The following is a 23,129-nucleotide window of genomic DNA, read 5'->3' as shown; positions in this document are numbered from 1 at the left end:
AAATAACCTTCATATGTTTTAGTATACAACTCGCAGTTTGCTACCTTTACATATATTTTAACAGTCTTCGAATTTAGTATTCACTCAATACTTTTTACAATACATCAGTGGCGCTTTGAGAATTTTGTGAAAGTAAATGGACAACACAGTGATAAAAAGTCAGAAAGTAGGCTTCATAACACTTGATATAGTTTTAATAAATTTGATGTGACAAATAAAAGGAATGATGACCATGTAAAACAAGGCAGTAAGTATAAAAAAAACAATACACACAAAGAGGAATAACTGTAGTGCATAATGACAAGCCATGATACATTGTGCATTTGTTGTGGTCATAAAATCTCCATTGTGGATCTTGTTTTTAAACGTGATATACAACTACATAAAACAATGTTAGTGGATTGGTGAAATGTTTATTGGTCAAGGATAATACTTAAACGCATTTGGTCTCCATTTGTTGTGCTAAAATATATCTATTCTTTCTCTCGATTCTTGATTATACCATATTCAACAGCTTGGTCCAGACAGTTTTGGGCGACCTTAGAGACTTGGCTGTTTACACCTTCTTCTCCCTTGGATAAAACTGTCAGAATTTCTAAAACCTCACTTTCTATCAATTTTTCAGTCAAACTCTTGTCTGCAAGCATCATGTTCTGAACAACAACCACACCTCGATGTCGCAGATCTACAATATCACAGAGGAGCAGAGCCTGGATGATCTCCAGCCAGTGTGTCGTCTGGAAAGAAAAGACAAGAGGCACTGTGTGAGTATATTTACTGTACAAATTACTTATCAACAGTAAGTAAATAGTAAATATAAGTAAATATAAAACATAAAGAGAGCTTTTCAAATCTGTAGAGACGCAATCATTTGTGCACTAAAACAAATGACCTCTCACAGTAGAAACAATACATTATATTCACATTGTGGTAATAACTCAAGAGAGACATAAGGGACTGACACATCAATTGAGAAGCACTGGACTCGTTTAGGCTGATTTAACAGGCAAGCTTTGATTTATTCTTGTCACTGCAAAAGGCAATGCTCACCCAGTTCAGATTTCAACTTAAATAACTTTCAAGGGAAGCGATCAGTACTTACAGTTTCGGGGATGCGTGCACACAGCTCTGGCTGCTCAGCTGTCAACATGGCCAGTGTTCCTGAAGCTGCTCTACGAAGTCTCTCATCCTCCTCACCACTGTAGAGCACCAGCAGCTTAAGACGATCATTTCCTGTGGCCAGGTATAGTTTCTGTACCTAAAAACAAATACAATTGCTACACTTTGTACATATGTTACATATAAAGTTAGGTACACGTTAGGTAGAAACGTGTTTCTCACCTCTTCACTCAGTACAAGATTACACATACATTCAGTGGCAGCGGCTCTGACAAGGTCATGCTCCTCAAACATGTAGCCTTCAATTTTTGGCATGGCCTTCTCTTTGATAATTTTTTGCCTAATAAAGAACATTTTATTATTTATAACTGATAATGTTCATATCAACAATAATATATTAATAAAAAATACTTTGTTACGTACTAAAAAAGTATTGAAAGCATTTTAAAAAAACATTAGAACTGGTACATTTTCATATAAAGATGCACTACGCCTGCTACTTAGTAAAGAGATAAGAGGGTAAACATCTCCCCCTTGTGGCCAACCTGAGTCTTTCACTGATGCCAGCCAGGTTGGTTAGCCCCATGAGTGCCTCAAAGTTTTGAAGCATGGTGCATTCCAGACACAAAAGACTGACAAGCGGACGCACCACTTCATAAACCTGCAAACACAAATCAGGAACATTTAAGAAAAATAAGTTGTAACCATTATATGTCTGCACACAAGAGATGGCAACTGGTCACAGATCATTTTTGAGAATCGGTTAAATATTTATTGTTCCTACCCTTTCTCCTGGGAAAGCAATTTCTGGATTGGACGTAATAGTAATTTTTGCCAAGGCTTGAGCCGCTTTTATTTTGCCCATGTCTGTGTTGTCAGTGGCGAGAGGGATTAGAGCCTGTAAAAATAGAGAAAGGAAAAAGTACAACAACAATTGATAGTGCAGAGAGAGCAAGTGAAAGCAAACCGTCTACCTTTCCTCCTCCCTGTGCAACCACGGTTCCTCTGTCCTCCTGACGTTCTACCAAAGCCAAAAACACCCTGTGGTGGCAGATGTGGTTAATTAGCAGATATACATATATTTATACTGAAAATATAAGTAATAATGTATACCTGGCAATGGATTCTCTACAAGCCTCAGTAAGAGCTGGACTCTCATTTTTGACCATACACACTAATGCAGAGATTACACCAGCATCAAGCAGCTTCACCAGCCTCTTCTCCACAAAGGAAGGAGCATCCTGGTGAGGACAACCCAATGTAAAATTACAAAAACTTTTAAGTTTCTTTTAGTGATGATGAAAATTGTTATCATTATTTCTTACTTTAGGATGTTCTTCAGGAACGTGCTGCTTTGCATACTTGGCCAGCTCCACCATTTGAGGGTCTGGTTTCTCCACATCATAGCTGTTGGTGCAGTTTACCAAAGTAGAACCCACCGCAAACAGGACGGTCTTATCCTCAGACTGCAAAGAAAACACATGCTGGTTTACAGTATGTAGCTTATAGGTGAGCGATATTGCAGGAACAAGCTAAAAAGTGTCCTTGAGTGGCTTTGTTGAGGTTCAAGTTTAACACAAAATGATAATTGACCTTAAGATGAACCACAAAAGAGCATAAATGTCACTTTATACCCTGGTTTTGGAGACAATACTGGATGTTTTTTCTCTTTCTGTGGTCATTTTTAAATAGTTTTAATCTTAGACAATGTACTAGATATTCTTATTTGCATATCTCAAAAACAGCAATTGCACCTCCAAGTTTTAATTAGATGGGATTGTAATTTGTCTGTGCGGAATTGTACTGACACAATGTTTCCACATGCAGGTGAATAGAATGAATTAGCATGCTGACATAGACGCACAATAATCTTTGGCAAACTGATTAAAAACAACACACTTTTAGAGCAACTGTTGGTATCAGTATCAGCAGTATGGAATAAAAATCTACAAAACTTACAGGTCTTGAATTGATACCTTTATACTGATCAACCCCTTCACCTGAAATCGTTTCTTACCTTTGCTAGTTCGAACATGGCCTGCAGAGCACTCTTGTCTGCAACCAAATCTTCCTTCACATCTGCATCAAACGTGAGATACGCAAGCCCTTCGACCGACCAGCGTCGGGATGTTGGGGGCAAGGATTCATTGCACAGCCACCTGCAAAGAATTGTTATTTGTTTTAATGAGTTTTCAGTAGACACCAAACTGGAGGGAAAATAAATCCTTTTGATCATATTTACTTTCTGCACTGCTTTGCGAGCTTCAGCGTGGATCCCTCCGCAAACTGCTTCATGCTGAAATCTGTCCCTCCAGCTGATCCAAGCTTGCACAAACCCTTCATGAGAACATTTGACAATTTGATGGATTAAAAAAAGAGAGTTCATAGTTTTACTTGAAAGTTTGAAAGCTGGCATCACTGGAACACTCACCACCAGGGCGCGCACACGTATCCTGTCATTCTCGCTCTTCTTGTAGAGGTCTTTTAGCAGCGCCACTCCGTTGGCTGTGATAAATGACGCCCTCTTGGCTTTACCGGCAGCGTGGATGAGAGCCTCCACTGCTACCTGCTGGTGAATTACATCTTCGGACGCACACAGAGCTATCACGGCATCCATCATTCCGGACATTTCCAGAGTTCTGTTGCCGACCTCACTTGGTCCTTGAAGTAGGACCGAGACCGTCTGGATGGCGCGGAGCTTAGCGTCCAACACCGACAGTTTAAAGTGTTGCCTGTTAGAAAGCAGCGGTTAATAGGGAAATTGTGAATTTTGTAACAAATACCTTTAAATTTTACTCACTGGACATATTCTTCACATAGTTTGTTAAAGTTCTCCCTTTCTTTGTCACTTCTCAGGTCATCGTACAGTTTGGAAAGGAGGACAGAACAGCTCATATGGGAGTTATCGGTCAGGGGCGGCCCCCTTGAAAGCTCTGCAACAGTTCCAGCCACTTCCAAAATCTTTTTCAGCCCTGTAAAACCACAATACACGATGAGGTACCCAAACAATTCAGATTACGGTTAAGAGGAAACATATTATGCAAAATCAGCTTTTGAACTTTTAACCTCCCTCATCATTAGTTTATTCAAAGTTGCCTTTAAATTGATTCATGTAAGTCTGAGTAATACAGTATTGTCCTGCCTTTGGGTGTAAAGTGCCCCACCCAATTCCCTTTACCAACTTAATTCAAAATGCCTTAATTCAAAATAGGAGGGGCTTATCAATTCTGCATCCCATTTCTATTGCTAAGCTGTTTTAGATCAATGTTACAAAATATAAAATAATGATCCATGTTATAGTTTATTACTAAGTATCAGAAAGTATGTTTTCTTTCAGTGTAACACATCTGGGGTGTCCAAACTTTCTTCACCAAGAGGCCACATTCTGAAATATAAAATCAGCAAAGTGCCACAGACTGACAAAATGTTGCTTTTGATGTACTTTTGATGAGCCACCACACCTTTAATAGGGCTTGGGACATAATTTTTTTGTCTGTATAATGTCAAAATGTTTGTTATTTAGATTATAATGGGAAATAGAAAATATTCAGCCAAGTACCAGTTATTTGGGCCAATTCAGCAGGAAACTTGAGGGCCAACAAGACATGTGGCCCCTGAGCCATAGTTTGGACACCCCTGATGATAATAATGAGCAATTTCCAGTGAAGGACAATTGTTTACAGGGACAAGAAAAAGTTTTGGACACACCTTGATCAATCACCCATAATGTGAGTGAATTGTCGGGGTTTGTGAAGGACTTGCGTGGAACCTGCTTCACCAAGAGGTTGATGGCGTTGTCTCTGCCAGGCCCGGACACATTTGCTGCCGGCATCATATCCAAGAGATGGCGCAGCATTGAACGGAGCTCTTTAGAGGGTTCTGTGGCAAAGGTACAGAATAAAATGTTCAATCAACATGAAAAGAAAAAAAAAATAAAAAAACTGAAGAAAACTGGTTGAGACTCTGTGAAATCCACCCACCAGGAAGTATGGCCTCTTCTTTCCCCCTGATATCTCTTTTCATGCCTTCAGTCAGAGCCTCAAACATAACCTGCAGCAGATGGCAGGCAGCGAGAGACACGGTGGACGCTCCGGTTCCCATTACCGCACAAAGTTGATGCATTCCCAACTCGTTCACTGTAGCCATTGTCTGTAAACGCCACAACACACGTATAAGTATGCAAAAAACCCGATACACAATCCTTGGTAGATATTAACAAAACGCTCTGAGCTGCTTACCCTAGATTGGTGGCCAGTGCACAGTCCGACGAGCGTCCTCAAAGCAGAGAGAACTATATCGTCGTGTTTTGACTTGAGAAGCTTTTCAATTAATTTCACCCCGTCATTGCGAAAGATCTGCTCAGCTCCAGCATCTTCTCTGGACAGCACCACAAGGTTCTGAGCCGCCTGGTGTTGAGAAGAGGGAATGTTTCATGGCGATTGTATGAGAGTTAGAAAACAGTGAAACTATTGTACAAACGGTACCTTCTGCCGGTCCGTCTCTTTTGCAGCGTCATCCATCAGGAGAGTAAACATTTGCTGCACTCGGGCATCTGTGGAGTTTAGCTGTGCGGACTGGGGGGAAAAGAATCGAAGCATTGGGGTTTAATTGTCTTCCAAACTTAAAAGATGCACTGTGTAACTTTTCGGATGGAGCTTGTGTCCAGCTTGTGACGACGTTATCGCTTTGCCCTCAAATTTATGGCATTGAACTTTATGGAGACAAGTAACAGATCCGTTGAGAGGCAACAACACTTACAGAAAGAATATATGTTTCCTTAGGTATTTTAAGCAATAAAGCACCTATACATTACTTGAATAAATGCCAAAACAACCAACAACAGAGAACAGCTCTATGATGACAAAAAGGTGGCAGAACCCCCACTCAAAAAGTTACATAGTGCATCTTTAATAAACTATTTGGTTTGGTATTACCTTTTGCTGAATTTGTGTGCCTAACTGCCTGAGCAGATCCTGGAAGGCTTTGTTTTTGGGCTCCAGCTGAGCACATCGCTGTGTGTCTACAAAGGCTTGATCCAGTCGACCAAGTTTCTGATAAGCCTGAGCCCTCCGAAACCTTGCTTTTACATCAGATGGATCAGTATCCAGGGCTGGAAAAGTGAAACAGTACATCAGGTTTAAACGTTGCAATGATCCTGTTGCAGTCGTCCATTACATTCTTATTAGACCTTTTGAGTTCGCAAACAAATATTCTAAGTTTAGGAATGGAAGCCCCTAGAGGCAAACATTTTATGGAATGTAATGCAATTCAATTGTGATTCATCATAGAATATCATACAATATCAAAAATCAAGGGGGCCCAAAACCAACTCAGACACATGTAAGTAACACCAGAGCATGGGTTTAAAGACATTTACAATAGCCTTTTATATTGCTTGTTTATGTAAAAGGAGATTATATTAGATAGATTACTTGATAGATGCATTTGGAAGGAGACAAATTCATGACTTTTAGGGTTTTAATGGACAAATATTAACAAAAATGCTGACCACACAATAGATTTGAATTGTATCTACTGATATATGACTATTATACTTTTTGACATTGAGACTGGACATTTAAAACATGTTTTTACTTTACTTTAGTTATTAATGCATACAAGCATTTGCATTTAGATCTAATGTCAGTTAATCACTTAAAATATAAGATGGGCTATCATTTAGCTGAACTCTTTATAACATAGCCTTCTATAGGGTCTATAACTATATAAAACTCACCTTTAGACGCATCCGCCTCTGCTTTGCTGTACTCCTCTTGTTTCAGATAGCAGGCACATCGATTGCGATATAAAACAGCACAGTCTGCTTCGTTTTTACTCAGTTTTAAGGCTTTGGTGTAACAAGAAAGCGCTGCGTCTACGTTTCCTGATTTGAAATGTGCATTCCCCTTCTCCTTCAAGCCTGTAGGGTCCTATCATGGGAAAATATTACCAAATAAAAGACAGATTACACACTACTACGCTGGTCAAAACCCAAACAAGTAGCTTACCTTTTCCTCTTCATTCATTTTTATAGATATTTCAAGAAACGTGGCAACAAAAACAATCTATATGTCACGCGAAAACACGATAGACTTCAGCTAAACTAAAGAAAGAGCTCCATGCTAAAAACACATTACGTTATTTGTTACACTTCCGGGTTTCAGCGGCAAAATGGTGACGTTTAAATATAAACCCCGCCCCTTAGGACACGCGGCATGCCCATATTAGGAAGAGAGCGCGCAGCCTGCTTCTACCTCAGTTTACAGCTTTATTTGGTAATTCCTCTGGCTTGAAAAAAAACCCTCACATTTTAACAGGGCTGCATCACGAGTTTTTCAGATTACCCATGAAAATAAAAACACAGAGGTAAATTTTTACAAAAACTTGAAAATAGAAATGGTATTGTAAAGATTACCGACTCACTTTTAAGGTCTTTTAAGGTTTATTATCCAGTTACACTCCCACGGGGCTACTCAATTACACCTTAACATATTGTCCTAGTTTCCCAGGAAAAAGTCCCATGAACACCTGGTCAACCTCTCATTGACTTTGATAGTTTTTTAGAAAAAATGCTTGAATATTAGGTTGCTGTGTGTCAGGTCTGATTACATTCTGGAAACAATGAGAAGACCTAGCCCTACACACACTGTGTTGTCTAAAATGGCAGTGAAAAACTGTGCATTTTGGAGCTCTGTGTGCAGCAATACCTAATTTGAAAAATCCCAGCTAGATAAGTTTCTCAAAAAATATCATTCATTTGTGTTCACTGGAACTTTACAAAGTAATTCTGACATGTTATAGATATAATCTACTTGTGTAAAGGACGCTCTTAAAACATGGTAGGAGACGTGGCTAAAAAAAAATATTCTTAAGGCTAAAACATTAAATGAGTCATGGGAATTGAAGCACAGAAAAGTAGCGTATGTATATTTAGAAATATTGTCTTTTAATCTAAATAAGGCTGATGTATCTATGTATTTTAGGCTTATACACCTTCAGTGATGACATGTTTACTTACCACAAACAAAAACAAAAGCTAGGGAATTGTATGCCAATTTCTTATTTAATATGATCTCAAATAAATCCCCTCAACATTTTTTGTATAATTTTTTTTTAATCACCTTTATTTTACTCGAAAGTTCCTTGAAATAAACAAAAACAAGCATTATTAATTATGCTAAATTTAGGAATTCAAGCCAGTGGAAGCAAACATTTTATGGAATGTAATGTCATTGAAGAAACTGGGATTTATCAGAGAATATCATACAATATCAAAAATCATGGGGGATTGAAAACCGACTCAGACACAGGTCATATTAGAGCATGGTTTAAAGACATTTACAATAGCCTTTTATATTGCTTGTTTATGTAACAGGATATTATAAGAGACACTGCCCAGGAGCCACCTCAGCAGACATTTAACAACTGTAAAACAGATTAATGAATACGTCTGCAACAAGCAATACAATACATTTGCAATACATTTATACCTGGCTCAAACAACTTTTCAGATAAAATTGTGTCATTGTGTAATTCTGGCATTCATTTTTTTGTTTACACATTAAATGCCTTATTGTTAATATTTTTATTTTTTTCTTTCTTACATTACAATAAAAAATAAAAACTACAAACATTTGACTTTGATCCCTCTAAACGTAAACGTGATTCCACAAATACGTCACTTGTTTAAAGGTTTTTAAATTCGGTTTAAAAACTCTGCACGTCTTGGCCAATCATAAACGGATGCGCAGATTTGCTCCCACTTCCCGTGAGCCTTTGCTGCAGCCCCTCCGTGGCCGTGTTAGCCGGATGCTAGCCCGGTGCTAACTCACTGACAGTCCATAATCTGCCGCCCTCAAATCGGAACACACACCTCACCCTGAGCTGCTGGACACGGTTTTATGGCTCACTCGGTGAGTGATTTACACACGTTATCGTCCTCAAATGTTTACAGAGGTTTAGCAATTTAGCAAGACCACAAGGCATTTGAACGCTTCAGCCAGGAAGTGCAAATCGTCTTAAAGATAGTTAACGTCACCGTTCGACGTTTAAGTTAATATTGCTGTTGTATTGTTCTCGATCTATCCACCTACAATGTTTTAATGCATATATATCTATACATCTATATATCATATATATATATATATATATATATATATATATATATATATATCTCCACGAGCCCTTCAGCCACATGCTAATCTTCTGGAGACATGCTTTTGTGTGTGTGTGCTTTGGATTTCATTGCACAAACAACTGAATAATGCTGGTATTTGGTAGTTCGCTTTTATAGCCACAGCTGTTACATTATGTTACCTGAGGCCGAAATTAATTTGGGTTAAAAAGGCTGTCACTGTGTCAGAGGTGATCGGTGTTATGTTAACATATTCTATCTTTATGCTATGAATGTGCTTCTGGTGTTAAGCTAGTTGTGGTAGTTTTACTGTCACTTGGCCAAGCACTGACATTTCTGCTGAGTTATTTATTAACACAAAATCCAGTTTGTGTAATTGCTAGGACTAGATAAATAAAATTGGCATAATCACATAAATAAATAGCATATTGGCAAGTTTTTCATATGTAAGGTGAGATGCACATGTTGTTTTTACATTAATGTGTATGTTTGTGTAAGTAGCTGTCAGTCTTTTTGTGCTGAAGCTGAGCGGATTAGTTTACGCTGGGATTTGTGAGACAACTCCTGTTCCCTCTTGACTGAAAGCCCCGTGAACTGCTTTAAGACATCCTGCCATACTTGTGTGTCAATGCTAGATTGTGTAACGCAGACAGCTTTATTGTGAAAGTCTACAATAAAGCTGCTTTCGTTTTGATTTTTTAACATTTTTATTTACACTAACCCGAATCTCTTTTCACAGCGAGAAGACTGCAACAGGGGACCAAGACGGGTGGACTGGCCGTGACGCTGCTTAGGCACTGAAATGTTTTAGTTCATGAGTAGATTTGGTGTTTCATGGCGGTCGGTGTCCAAGTGTTCTATTACCGCCACCTATTCTTTAGACTTTAGAATGTCCCTGTGATACCTTTTTAGAGCTGTGACGCTACAAAAAGAGCGCACAGAGGACACAAAGTCAGAACTACAGGGACCAACATCTTGATGGCAGGACACTAGGCTTGCTGTTTAAATCCCCCTCAGTGTGGTGCTTGTGTGTTTTTCTTTTCCTGGATTTTTCCCCCTTTTTTTTTTTTTTTTTTTTTCTTTTTTTCTTTCTCAGTTTGCATGGTTGAGCACAAGGGCCACTTTGAGGGTGTCCACCAATGGCTGTGGTCTTGCCAAAGCTTGCCACCCATTGCTGATTTAGTGGCACGGTTCACTGTTATCGGTGCTGCAGCTCTGTCTCTGCGATGTCCAGGAGGATGAGCACAACCTGGAGACCGCCTTTTGCAGTAGAACTGTGGTGTGTGTGATCTCTGTTTCTACACTGTGACCAGATTGGGCCGCAGAGCGTCTTTTTGTTCAAAAGAGGGACACTGAATTAAAAAACAAACAAACTGAAACTCTGAGAGGACTGCATAATGAAGCTGAGGAAGCAAGTGACGGTGTGCGGAGGGGCCATTTTCTGTGTGGCTGTATTCTCACTATATCTGATGTTGGATCGAGTCCAGCATGACCCTGCAAGGAGACAGAGCGGGGGAAACTTTCCAAGGGTAAGAGTCATCACTGCTGGCATAATGTGACCATCTCCTGTTAACCTCCCAAATGCTTTTTCATTTCTTACTTAATGTATTTGTACATTGTAGAGGTTAGCGGTAACAATATTCAGGCAACATTACTGTGTCAATCCAACAGAATGTGGGTCTAAACGTAGTAGTTGAGGTTTAATTATCAGATAAATGTGAAATGGCTTCAATCAATCACAGAAGTTTTTTCCTGCTGCTCAAGAGTATACAATGAACACTTTATTAGCCTTGTTCATGTGTCATCTCCTTTTGTAACCGTAACATAATGCAAATGATGGCTTACGGAAGTCAATTTACCATCGTTTATGACATCGTCTGTCGTCTGTCATCATCACAGTATGTGTGTGTGTATATATATATATATATATATATATATATATATATTTTTTTATTATTATTATTATTATTATTATTATTATTATTATTATTATTATTATTATTATTATTATTATTATAAATAGAAATAGAAATAGAAATTGATTAATATTATAATATTGTAACGATACAATAAATAACTGATATTTCTATGGTATGTGTTCTGCACTCCAATCACCCATGATCACAGTCACTTATTTTACGAGTTTTTTATTTTTTTTTGTTCTTCCTGCACATTGTGTTAGTTAAGTCTTTTTATTGCATTTGTTTATTCTCCTGCTGTTGTTGATTTGCATCACGGAAATGTAAATAAGTGATATTCTACTCCATGTAAAAAGTTTGCATATTTTCAAAACGGGTAAAACCGGTATTGTCTACAGTAAAACAATGTTGATATATATATCCTATGCCTGAATATAATGTTTTGTCTGTATTTCTATGAAGTGGGTCTCAGCAGGTAACGCTGATGTGATTTTCTTGCAGAGTCAGATCTCGGTGCTGCAGAACAGGATCGAACAGCTGGAACAACTGCTGGAGGAAAATCATCAAATCATAAGTCACATAAAAGATTCTGTGATGGAGCTCACAGACACAGGCGCCGTGTCCCCCAGTGGCCACCTGCCCTTCAGGAGCGCCAATGGATCTTGGGTTCTGCCCTTTGACGGCCGACCCACATTTTTAGCTATCAAGCCCCAGGACTGCCAGTTTGCAGGGCTTCGCCGGAGCCATCCGGATGTGCAGGTGTGCTCGCCGCGTGAGCTTTTTCTTTTGAGACCTGGTAGTTAAGTTATCGTGTCCAAGTGAAGGTCTGTTTTTGTTTAGATGCTGGATGTGTACTCCCTGTTAAAGTTTGACAATCCTGATGGTGGCGTTTGGAAACAAGGCTTTGACATAACGTATGAACCTGATGAATGGGATAACGAGCCACTGCAAGTGTTCGTCATTCCTCACTCCCACAACGACCCAGGTGAGTTCAGAGGACACTTTGGACTTTCTCACCTTTCTGCATAGTTGTTGTTTTCTGGGCAACACAGTTTCCCTGTCCTCAAAATCTGGCTCGCACCATCAAGCTATACTTGATTGCTGACACTGAAGTGATAGATGTTCATACCACTAGGTGTATGGTTCATTTTTGAGTAGTTTTATATTGTTACACAATTTTTTTTAATATAAAAGTATGAGATACAGCAGTTTCAATGACATGTTCTGAAATTCCTGGGGTTCTTGAAAAGCATTAGTTTAGCGCTTCATATTTAAACTACCGGTAATCTCTTAAATGTTAATGCTACTCGACATGTGAAAAAGTCAAGAGAATCCCATTATCAATTGCAATTAGGCATTTTTCCATAATAATTCTGTTCATTTGGCAGCTTTAGAGGAGCCCGGCTCATTTGACCAATACATTTTAACTGTAGAGCTTCAGTGAGGGCCCTCACTGGCGCTGTACAATTTTGGAAATTATTTGCGAGATGTAATATGGCTGTTACTGCATTATTGATATTATTGTGGTTTTGGACTATAGTTTTTTATGCCACATTGTTAAAAACATAATTGTATTTTGAACAAAGTCGAATGTGCAAATTTGTTTTCTTTTCTCTCTTAGGGTGGATCAAAACATTTGACAAGTACTTCACAGACCAAACCCAGCACATATTAAACAACTTGGTGGTGAAGCTGGCCGAGGACCCCAGAAGGAAGTTTATCTGGTCTGAAATTTCCTTTTTGTCAAAGTGGTGGGAAACTGCGGACGCACAGAAGCAGGAAGCCATGCGCAAGTGAGTCGACCGTTAAACTCTGCCTCAGGCAATTTACTGGTCCTGTTTAGTCTGCGCTCGTGTTTCTATCGTCGACCAGTGTCAAACGTGTCATTACATGTGTAGCTGTAACATTTAGCCTTGGTAATGACAAAAGGAATGGGGGGGAAACTAATTCTACCACTTTCGAAAGAAGAGCCTGCTGTAATATTCCCAAATCACAGACACACCCTTATGTCTCTGTTCTATGATCTGTGAAGAAAGCTCTCAGTTTTATAACATTTCCCCCCCCAGCAAACACTGACATACTGGCATACACTGAAAGGATTTTGTGTTATTCACTGTTGTACTGCTTACAGTACTTTGGATTTGTTGCTAATGCTTCAAATTACATTAAAAGCAGCGTAGTATCTACAGTATAAAGTCGGTCACTGACCCTTGTAGGTTTTCTAAAATTAGCTTTGTTTTCTGGTGTAGGTCTGCCTTTCTTTAAAGCCGGATTATCTTCACAATTCTGTTTTAATCCTCTCTTCAACAGACTGGTCCACGGGGGACAGCTAGAGATTGTGACTGGAGGTTGGGTGATGACGGATGAAGCCAGCGCTCACTATTTTTCAATGATTGACCAGCTTATTGAAGGTCATCAGTGGCTTGAAACAAATTTAGGTACAGTGACGTGTGTATTTGGGCAACTGTGGCAAAGACACGATAAGAAACTGACCCAGACTTGTCATTAAAATATATATTCCTCTGCTTACTCTACTCCAGGTATTACTCCTCGTAGCGGGTGGGCAGTAGACCCTTTCGGACACAGCGCGACCATGCCCTACCTGTTAAAAAAGGCCAACCTGACCAGCATGCTAATCCAGAGGGTCCACTACTCCATCAAAAAGCACTTTGCCTCCACACAGAGCCTGGAGTTTATGTGGAGGCAGGCGTGGGGTAAGTGACGCACCGCCTGCTCGGCTCTCCGATTCACGCATGCATTTGTGAAACTACCATCTATTATCAGCCAATTTCAGAGTGATTCAGGCTAATTGTCATAGCCACTAACAGGGTAACCTTTTTGAAGGACGGGCCATGCTCAATAGTCCATACTTGATGAATTATATGAATAATTGTGTCATTTCATGATTTTATGAGTCATTAAAGGGTCTATGTAGTAGTTCCCATATTGCATGTGGTGGTATTTAAGTTGGCAGTTATTTCCATATGTTTAAAAATGACTAGCAATGTTTTAAAACAAAATTTCTTAGACTTAAAGTTTGTTTTTTAGATTTATGATGATTTAAAATGTAAACATCTAGAATACGAATGTTTTCATTTGTTCCCACCATTAAAACAAAGACTCAGTTGGTCTACAGAATCTTTGTTTCCCCCTTAACATTTTCACTTGGCAACCAAGTAAGGCTACCAAAAAAAATGTTCAGTTTGTGTGTGGTTTATATCTTAATCTATTGGGAATTAACAGGTATTTTTGGAGTTTATAATTTTACTCGGGAGGAACTGTAATGGATATTGGCCCGTTTCGTTCCTTCTGTGACAGACACTGGAGCCAGCACAGACATGTTCTGCCACATGATGCCATTCTACAGCTACGACGTGCCACACACATGCGGGCCAGACCCAAAGATCTGCTGCCAGTTCGACTTCAAAAGATTGCCAGGTGGCCGCATTAACTGCCCCTGGAAAGTGCCTCCCAAATCTATTGTTGAGGCCAATGTTGCAGAAAGGTGAGTAGCTCCAAAGAACTTGCCCTAGATTCAGACGACAAAGCAAGATCCGTACAATTAACAAGCTTCGTTAAGTATTGCGTCGTTTGTGCATTTTATTGGGAAATTCTTTCGCACAGCTGATGTTGATTACTCAATTTGATCTAGCCTTTAATAAATAAGCTAACGTTGAGTCATGCCAAAGCCAACAAACATGGAGTGATGATAAATAAAGAGGAAATGTCGTAGAATATTGCATTGCTTCAGGACACAAACATGTTATTTAAGAAGACTATTTCCTTATTGCATTTTTCGCAATCGCCACTTCTTCTAAACTTGTGCTGCATAAACAAAAGCATGACAGTCCAATTTTTTACTCTCGCCCTCTTTCTCAAACAGGGCACAGCTGCTCTTGGACCAGTACAGGAAAAAATCTAAACTCTATCGCAGCAAGGTGCTTCTAGTTCCTCTGGGAGACGATTTTCGCTATGACAAGGCCATGGAGTGGGACCAGCAGTACATTAACTACCAGAAACTCTTTGACTACATGAATTCACACCCTGAGATGCACGTACAGGTAATGTTTCTGGTGTGCAGGGCGCTGTGGCTCGATGACTCGTCGGTTAAAACTGATTTTTCTTGTTTCTTTTTCCCTCTTTAGGCCGAGTTTGGGACACTCTCGGAGTACTTCAGCGCTGTGTACAAAACTTCCGGCGTACCTGAGGGAACCAGACCTACAGACTTCCCTATTCTCAGTGGGGATTTCTTTGCCTATGCTGACCGAGAAGACCACTATTGGACCGGTTATTTCACTTCTAGACCTTTTTACAAAAGTTTGGACCGTGTCATAGAGTCGCACCTCAGGTAGGTCAAAGTCAGTGAGCTATTGCATAAATAAAAGACATTTTCCCCACAATTTTAACATCAGCCTGCGCTTTAGCTCGATTTCTCTATTCATAAATTGCAATCAAATAAAGACTCATGAAGAGTACTTTGTCATTCTGAATTTGCTTTAGATCATGTGAATTCATAATTTGCAGTAAAACCATTTGGAGTCAATTCTAAACTGTAATAATGTATATAGATCACTTTTTTTGTCAATTAAGAAACATAAACAAAAAAACTTGTTTAGACCAACTATATTATGCCATTATGTGTTGTAGCCTTATATTTTTACCCTAAAGTGTCTTTTTTTTTTTTTTTAATGGTTCTTTATCTTTATTTTGATTGATCCTTTTCTGCTGCTGCTTGAATAGTGTTGCAATATGGTAATTTCCCAACAAATAAAGGTTCCCTTATTTAAATACATGTCTCTTTCCTGTAGGGGAGCAGAGATTCTTTACAGCCTTGCAGTTTCTAATGCGCGACATGCTGGTATGGAGGGACGCTATCCTGTGTCAGACTATGCCCTCTTGGTTGATGCAAGACGCTCCGTTAGCCTCTTCCAGCACCACGATGCCATCACTGGGACTGCAAAGGAAAATGTTGTCATTGACTATGGCACACGGTAGGTGCACCGCTACGCAAGCATCCACTCAAAGAACTATGCCTCTTTTCTGTTTCCTTGCTCAATAGTTTTCCATTCAATGCTTGAAGTACCAAATGAGCCCAGTGTCAGTGTCACTGCTGCAGGGAACAATCGATTCTTGCTTTTCGGTTGCAGATTACTGCGTGCACTCGTTGGCCTGAAGAGGGTAATCATCAATGCTGCTCATTTCCTGGTGATGAAGAACAAAGATTTTTATCGCTTCTACCAGACCGAGCCCTTCTTGGAGACGGTAAAAGGAAGCACAGATCGCAGGGACCTAGAAATGAGAATAGAAATGAACAAAGTAAGAATAGCTTTGCTACTTTGACACTTCTCTTTGTTTTCTATTATCTTGTGCAGGACGATAGGCGAGCTACACAGGACTCTCTGCCTCAGCGCACTCTAATCGAACTGGACCCAGCAGGACCGAGGTATTGTTTGTACCCCTTGGTCTTGATTTATCTCCCCTCCCCATTGTCTGCTCCATCCTAGAGCTTTTGTCTTGCTATCAGGTACGTGGTTCTGTTCAACCCGGTGGAGCAGGAGCGCCTGTGTGCTGTGACTGTGCTGGTGAACACGGTGAGGGTGCGAGTGCTCACAGAAGACGGCCAGACGCTCCCTGTGCAGCTGAGCGCTCAGTGGAGTTCTGCAAGTCAAATGAGCGCTGAGGTATTTGAGGTGAGGCTAGAGGCACAAAGCCACTGTTTGTTTTGCTTATCTGCACAGGCTGCATTGCAGTTAAGACAGTTTGTCCTCCCACACGGTGCAATAATGTCTACGGGCCAATGGGAAAGAAGCACTAAAACGGTCTGAACATTTCCATCACAGTAATTGGACCTTGAACAATTTTAAAGGACACATTGAATGCATTAGTTGTAACATTATTGCCCTATAAACATTGAAAAAGACTTTGCTTTGGCCTCTCGTGGTTTAGAACTGAAAAAGATCACTACTTGCCACTTACCATTGCCATCAATTTGATTATTCCTGTTACTACTCTTTTCAGGCGACATTCATGGCTCGCCTTCCTCCGCTGGGTCTTGCCGTGTTTCACTTGTATGACTCTGCTGACTCTCCCCTGACGCTGCGCTCGGAAACCCTGCTCAGGCTGCCGGGCCGTGGGGTGACGGCCCGCGCTGCAGACCCTCTCCCCGTCCGCTCTCTACAGGCCGACGGACAAACCTTCTACATCAGCAGCCAGTCTCTCGTCCTGGGATTCTCAGGAACCACTGGACTCTTGGAGGTTTGTGTCTGATCTGACTTCCCCCCCCCACTGCTTGAGTTTGGAGATTTGTCTTATTATTGTCTTTATTGGCTGTCTTTTTGGGGGAGAAATTTGAGGGAGAAATCCCCTTAATGTTTTTGGGAAAAGTCCCCATGAACTTGATGAAAATTTCAGGGTCTTATACTGAACTGTACTCTTTATTTTTTTCTGTTTAATTGATTTGATTTCTGATCACTTTCTTAGAGTATCAGGCGAAGAGAGGATCTTCAAGAAGTGAAAGTTCAGATGCAGTTTATGGTCTACGGCACCCGCCCTTCTAAAGACAAAAGTGGAGCATACCTGTTTTTACCAGATGGAAAAGCAAAGGTGATTTAATTTGTTTTTACTCTTATTATTTAAATACTTTGAATCAATTATAGATACAAGACATTTCTTAGTCTATCAGTGTTAATTAACCATACATTTTTATTAAGTTTTATTCTGAATTCTAATCATTTTTTGATATAGGTTTAGTCTACGAAACTATCATGCTAATTTAGCTCGTTATATCTAGTTTAGTCACACAGAAAATTTTACATTTTAATGAATCATCTAACCCATTAACTATGACGACTGATACTGCATCGCTTAATGTAAAGCGCCACGCAAGATGTGTTTTTTGGACATCGAGTTTATTTATGGTCTGATTTAGTGGTGGGTATTGACATTTTTAAATTTGTTCTAAGCATCCCAATAACTATATTCAAATTATATTATGAACAGAAATATCCAACGTTCATGATATTATCTAAATTGCCCACCCCTAGAGTGATTTTGGGGCTCTGGGATTGAAAAGTGAAATATACGTTTTTTAGTTCACAAAAATATCAGTGAATGGATGTCATTTTAATTGTATTTTCATGTTTTTATCCTTCCTTTTGATTTTGTTCAAGACAGCAAAGAACTACTAAAACAATTTGACACAATGAATACCCTGTGCGTAGTCTTATTCTGTGATTCTATGTTTTAAACCTGCATTTTGTTTCCACTTGGTTCGATTTCGTCTGTGTCAACTTGTCTTTGGCCACTATTGATTTTCTTTCCTCTCCTCTCTTTTCAGCCGTACAGTCAGAAAGAAACCCCTGTGGTTCGTGTGGTGGAGGGGCCTCTGTTCTCTGAGGTCGTGGCCCACTATCAGCACTTCCAGCAGACCATACGGATCCACAATGTGCCTGGTAGGAAATGCACTAATGGAAAACGGTGGTGTGTGCGTAATGCCGCAGATGGTCTGATTAAAAGGACTGATATGAAACACTTGCTCTATTTTAGGCGTGGAAGGTTTATCTCTAGACGTGTCCACCACAGTCGACATCAGAGATCAGACCAATAAGGAGCTGGCGATGCGGCTGGTAACCGACGTCCAGAGCAGCGACATCTTCTACACCGATCTCAATGGCTTCCAGGTCAGTGTGCACCAATAAGGTTTGTTTCATAGCTGTATTTTCAGGAATTGTTTGAAATTTATATATCTTTTTTGGTGTAGATCCAGCCTCGTCGTCACTACTTAAAGCTTCCTCTTCAAGCCAACTTCTACCCCATGCCAAGCCAAGCCTACATCCAAGACAGCCAGTACCGCCTTACTTTGCATACGGCTCAGTCTCTGGGAGTCAGCAGCCTGGAAAGCGGTATGTGTATTGTGTGTACATTTGGTATGTGTATTGTGTGTACATTTGGTATGTGTATTGTGTGTACATTTGACAACATATGAGTTCTTTGTGGAAAAAGTTTCTGCACAATGTTTTAAAATCACCTGGACAAATGAGGGATTACACAGACTGCTGTAGATTTCTGGTTTGCACATGGGTCATTTTCTTTAATAGACTTTATACATCTTGTTTTCATTTATTTTTTCTTATTTTCTACTTAGGATTACTAGAAATTGGCTCAGCTTGAATACTGCCTGGATTGACATTTTTTGCAAAATTTGGTGTAATGACCTTTTTGTTGATGTTTGCAATAAAGCTGTGGCTGCTCCGCTTTGTGCCCCAGGCCAGCTCGAGGTGATTTTAGATCGGCGGCTGATGCAAGATGATAACCGTGGGCTGGGTCAGGGCTTGAAGGACAACAAGAAGACCGTGAACCGCTTCCGCCTGCTGCTGGAGCGCAGAGGCATGGACAACAAGGTGAGTGATGGTAGAAGAGCACATTAAATATACATGCTGTCTATTCCGTCATTTTAAATATCAGAAAAGGGTTTGTCCTTCACTTTAGGTGGCCCACATTTCTGTGGCTCACTTTTCTGTTCTCGTTTAAATCACCATCTATCTTTCTGTCTAATAATCTTTTTCATTTCCTCTCTTTCCACATCATTACTTTTTCAGCGCGATGGCTTTTTCTTCAAATACTCATTGTTTCGTAGTTTTTCTCAAATTTTGAGTGACGAAGTGCAAGAGGTACTGTTGCCGTAGTAACAGCCAGGATGCTCATTAGAATGAATCCTAGTCCGTTTTGATATAAGTTAGTTCCAGATTTTTATTGTAGTAAAAATAGAGTGGATAGATTAGAAAGAGTTTGTTGATCTGTTTGTCTCTTCACTCCAACTAAATGTCTTTTGCAGATGATGGACACCGGGGTCACTAGCTTCCCTTCTATTCTAAGTCACATGACAAGCGCCATTTTAAATCATGATGTTTTGGCGCTGCCCGTCCTTCCCAAACGCAGAGGAATACCTCCTTTGCAAACGTTTGCCCCTCTCAAGTCTGCGCTCCCCTGCGACATGCACCTGGTGAACCTGCGCAGCATCCAAAACCAAGTATGGAGAAACCCTTTATTATCAGAATGTAGTTTGTTGGACCAGGGCCCTGATTGGTCTGTTTGTGTGTGAGCAGCAGGACCCTCAGACCCCTTCACCGTACATGGCCTTCATCATTCACCGCCTGGGCCTGGACTGCGCACTGGAGGCTCAGAACATGGCCTTCAACTGCAGCACCACACAAGGACAGGTGCGAGCAACACACAAAGCACCTCGTCAAACTTGAAATGAAATGGTCTCCAAGGAAAAAAGTTTGAACAAAATAGAAATGTGAAGGGCACTGATTATGTGCTTTTGTGAATGGGAAAATTGTTTATAGATTTATTTTTTGCTCAAAACAACGTACTGTTCGTGGCTTTCCAGGAGACGAGAGCAGTCGATTTTTGTCACAAATTTCTGCTTTTACAATACTTCCATAGGGGGAAAAACATAAGCATGACCTCTTAGATTTTACATTTTGACTTGATATTGTTTTTTTGCAGCTTAACATCTCTGGACTCTTCAAGAACCTGGATGTCCAGCTGCTGCAGCCCATGTCTCTGACTCTGATGCACTCGGGCTCTGCTCTGGCTAACGACTCCAGCATTAGCCTGGACCCCATGGAGATCTCTGCCTTCAAACTCAAGCTGCGCTAAGACAGCTGTCCCAACAACAAATGCCAGGGCTCCCACTGGTCCGGAACAGCAGCGAGACCTGAGCTGGTCTCGGACTGACTCTTGCTCCTCTGGACTGTCCTGTTGAGTGCACATTCAGAACCATAAAGAACACGAAGCAAAAAAATGTCTGTACCGAGTGTGAACTGACAGCAGGGGGCAGTAGGGGGCTGTAGCTGTGACACTGGCTCTGTGGGGAGTGGAGACAGGACTAGTAACTTAGAGCCTTCTAGAAGCTGATGTTTCTGAAACACGCTTTCATTTAGCCCTACTATGTAAGAATTCACTTTTTTCTACAGTTTGATCTTTCTTGGACTGAAATATTGAATGTAAATATCCACTAGGCCTGGACTAGTGCAATTTCAAGCTTTATCTGGCTGCAGGCGATTGATTTGTTTTGCACCGGTCAATCACTTCCTCCTTTTTCACTGAGAGCAGCTCAGAGAATGTGTGGTCTCATTTGCTCAGAACTCGTCACAAGACCAATGCACAGCAGTGACAAAGTCCAAGAGTTCCTCAGCGGCTGCTAAGAGATAAAATGTGACCATTAATCATATTGTGCGTAATGGATGGCGGTTGTGCCCATTTTTGTAGATAAAGGACTTTCTCTCTTCTCTCCTCCCTGCGCTTGTCGCTGATGAGGAAAATGTGCAGGGCCCCAGAGGGAGCCGAGCAGATCCTCCCAGCCCCTGTTCTGTCATTCCCACGCTGATCCTTCGCCGCTGAGACGCTGGTTTTTGTGCAGCGGACGGTATTCATCAGGAGTCGACTCGGTGACTATTCCTCATAAGCACCATGTTTATCCATGAGCGTTCATGTGGAGTATGTGCTTTTTTTCTGTAGCCTGGCCATCCAGAACATCTTTTTCTCAGTCAATGGATGTTGTCGTCAGCCTTCTATTAGGGGAAAGGGCTGTATTGATAAATGTTGGCATATTTATATGCCCACAAAGGAACAATAGGAAACTAGGTCTATCAAAGGTCTTTAGACACGATGGTAAAATCTAGAGGTAAAGGTAATTTTATTTTGTTTTCGCAATATGCAACCTATGGGCTGGTTCTTTGTTTTGTTTACTTTATTTTTATGTTCCACTTATTTGTTTTTTATAAAGTCTCCTGTAAATCCAACTGAAATCTACTTGAACCAAGCATTTTGTTCAAAAGGAAAGATGATGTGATGGCTGCCCAGGCTGCCTTCTTTCTACACTTTCAGGGACCATACATTGTACTGTTAGGCAGTTGAAGCTTTGAAAACTCAAAAGGACCTGTTTAGATGTATACTTTCCATTTCTGCATCAGCGAGCAAAAAAGTTTCCCCAGGTTAAATTATACTTTCAAAACCCTTTTTAAAGAAATCTTCTCATCTCTCCAGTTTAAACAGGTAAACTCGCAATCATTATTATGAAAGTCTCTGGCTACAAACTTCTGGCAATGCTTCTATTCAGTTCATCCTTTCCACTTTGCAAAAACTTCGTCAAAGAGGCTAAAAGCACTTGCTACGCATTACGCGCTACATCGATGCTGTGAGAAATGGTTTACTACTTTTAAATGCAAAAGGGAATGTGACATTCAAGGCAATTTGGGTGGTGCACCACAAAAAGATTCACCTCTGTGTGTGCGCGACCACTTCAATGAAAGCATTTCTTCAAATAGTCTGCACTCTTATCATGCTGCAGTTTTGGGCTTTCTTGTATCTTATCCTTCACAGCCTTTTGGAGCATGTGATGGGCACATAAGGATCACATAATGGTCACATAACGGCCTCATATAGTGAGTCATCGCAAAGTAACAATTCTGTATCGCCACAAGAAGTCATATGCTTACAATTTCTGAGACCGGGCTAATTTCACTCGTGTTGTATGTCATTTTCACTGTTTGTAATGTGAGTTAATCTCTGTAATTTTTTTTAAATGTGATTTTTGTAGCACTGTTTTGGAATCAGAGATAATATATGAAGGCAGTGGGTTCTTCTGTGTTGCAGAGGTAATGCGGGATGAATAAAAATGATTATTCAGTACTAAAGTGTGTAACTTTTTTTTTTGACGAGCTTTCAATAAACTGTTGATTTTTGGTTTAAGATAAGATATTCCTTTATTGTCCCACATGGGGAAATTTCATTGGTGCAACGCAGGTAGATACAGAGGTAGATCCAGAAGAACAGATAGACTTGGGTTAAAGCAACAGTATGTAACTTTCTGAAGGTGCTATGTAACCTGCATGATTCCAAAGAAATATAATGTAAAACCTATACTTCTATAACATTCTATGGAGATTGTG

General features: G+C 40.3%; 2 protein-coding genes across 3 annotated transcripts; one reads left to right on the top strand and one right to left on the bottom strand.

The window, feature by feature from the left end:
• Nucleotides 1–260: 260 nt before the first annotated feature.
• unc45a (unc-45 myosin chaperone A) lies at nt 261–7,227 on the bottom strand. Its single transcript, XM_072434816.1, has 19 exons — nt 7,128–7,227; nt 6,857–7,049; nt 6,054–6,229; nt 5,604–5,693; nt 5,358–5,525; nt 5,100–5,268; nt 4,828–4,998; nt 3,920–4,091; nt 3,551–3,851; nt 3,362–3,456; nt 3,137–3,278; nt 2,445–2,585; nt 2,233–2,360; nt 2,094–2,160; nt 1,904–2,017; nt 1,665–1,780; nt 1,342–1,459; nt 1,103–1,258; nt 261–737 (listed from the first exon to the last, which is right to left on the bottom strand). The coding sequence occupies exons 1-19, from the start codon at nt 7,143–7,145 to the stop codon at nt 474–476; spliced, it is 2,799 nt and encodes a 932-aa protein (XP_072290917.1). The 5' UTR covers nt 7,146–7,227; the 3' UTR covers nt 261–473.
• Nucleotides 7,228–10,161: 2,934 nt separating this feature from the next.
• man2a2 (mannosidase, alpha, class 2A, member 2) lies at nt 10,162–22,874 on the top strand. Of its 2 annotated transcripts, XM_072435929.1 has the most exons (23): nt 10,162–10,782; nt 11,674–11,931; nt 12,013–12,157; nt 12,794–12,965; nt 13,483–13,610; nt 13,713–13,886; nt 14,491–14,677; nt 15,056–15,233; nt 15,318–15,520; nt 15,981–16,163; nt 16,320–16,434; nt 16,545–16,615; nt 16,697–16,862; nt 17,191–17,427; nt 17,653–17,775; nt 18,509–18,623; nt 18,718–18,851; nt 18,932–19,073; nt 19,438–19,571; nt 19,770–19,841; nt 20,006–20,200; nt 20,277–20,390; nt 20,683–22,874. In XM_072435929.1, the coding sequence occupies exons 1-23, from the start codon at nt 10,651–10,653 to the stop codon at nt 20,833–20,835; spliced, it is 3,531 nt and encodes a 1,176-aa protein (XP_072292030.1). In that variant the 5' UTR covers nt 10,162–10,650; the 3' UTR covers nt 20,836–22,874. The 2 variants fall into 2 exon arrangements, with proteins under 2 accessions (XP_072292030.1, XP_072292031.1); XM_072435930.1 differs by lacking the exon at nt 19,770–19,841 and having other exon boundaries at nt 10,163–10,782.
• Nucleotides 22,875–23,129: the final 255 nt, after the last annotated feature.

Source organism: Eucyclogobius newberryi, unplaced genomic scaffold (assembly GCF_026437365.1).
Source record: "Eucyclogobius newberryi isolate DKJ021-1_F unplaced genomic scaffold, fEucNew1.0.hap1 SCAF_7, whole genome shotgun sequence".
In the NCBI taxonomy this organism is placed as follows: Eukaryota; Metazoa; Chordata; class Actinopteri; order Gobiiformes; family Gobiidae; genus Eucyclogobius; species Eucyclogobius newberryi.
This window is presented reverse-complemented; position numbering and strand designations above follow the sequence as displayed.

Excerpts from the sequence above, each read along its gene's own strand:
- unc45a (XM_072434816.1), bottom strand. Across the intron at positions 6,230-6,856 it reads AGAGGCGGATGCGTCTAAAG|CCCTGGATACTGATCCATCT; the intron begins GTGAGTTTTATA and ends TCACTTTTCCAG. Across the intron at positions 2,018-2,093 it reads TTGCACAGGGAGGAGGAAAG|GCTCTAATCCCTCTCGCCAC; the intron begins GTAGACGGTTTG and ends CTATTTTTACAG.
- man2a2 (XM_072435929.1), top strand. The coding sequence starts at position 10,651 with ATGAAGCTGAGGAAGCAAGTGACGGTGTGCGGAGGGGCCATTTTCTGT. Across the intron at positions 12,158-12,793 it reads TCACTCCCACAACGACCCAG|GGTGGATCAAAACATTTGAC; the intron begins GTGAGTTCAGAG and ends TTTCTCTCTTAG. Across the intron at positions 16,435-16,544 it reads CCGAGCCCTTCTTGGAGACG|GACGATAGGCGAGCTACACA; the intron begins GTAAAAGGAAGC and ends TATCTTGTGCAG.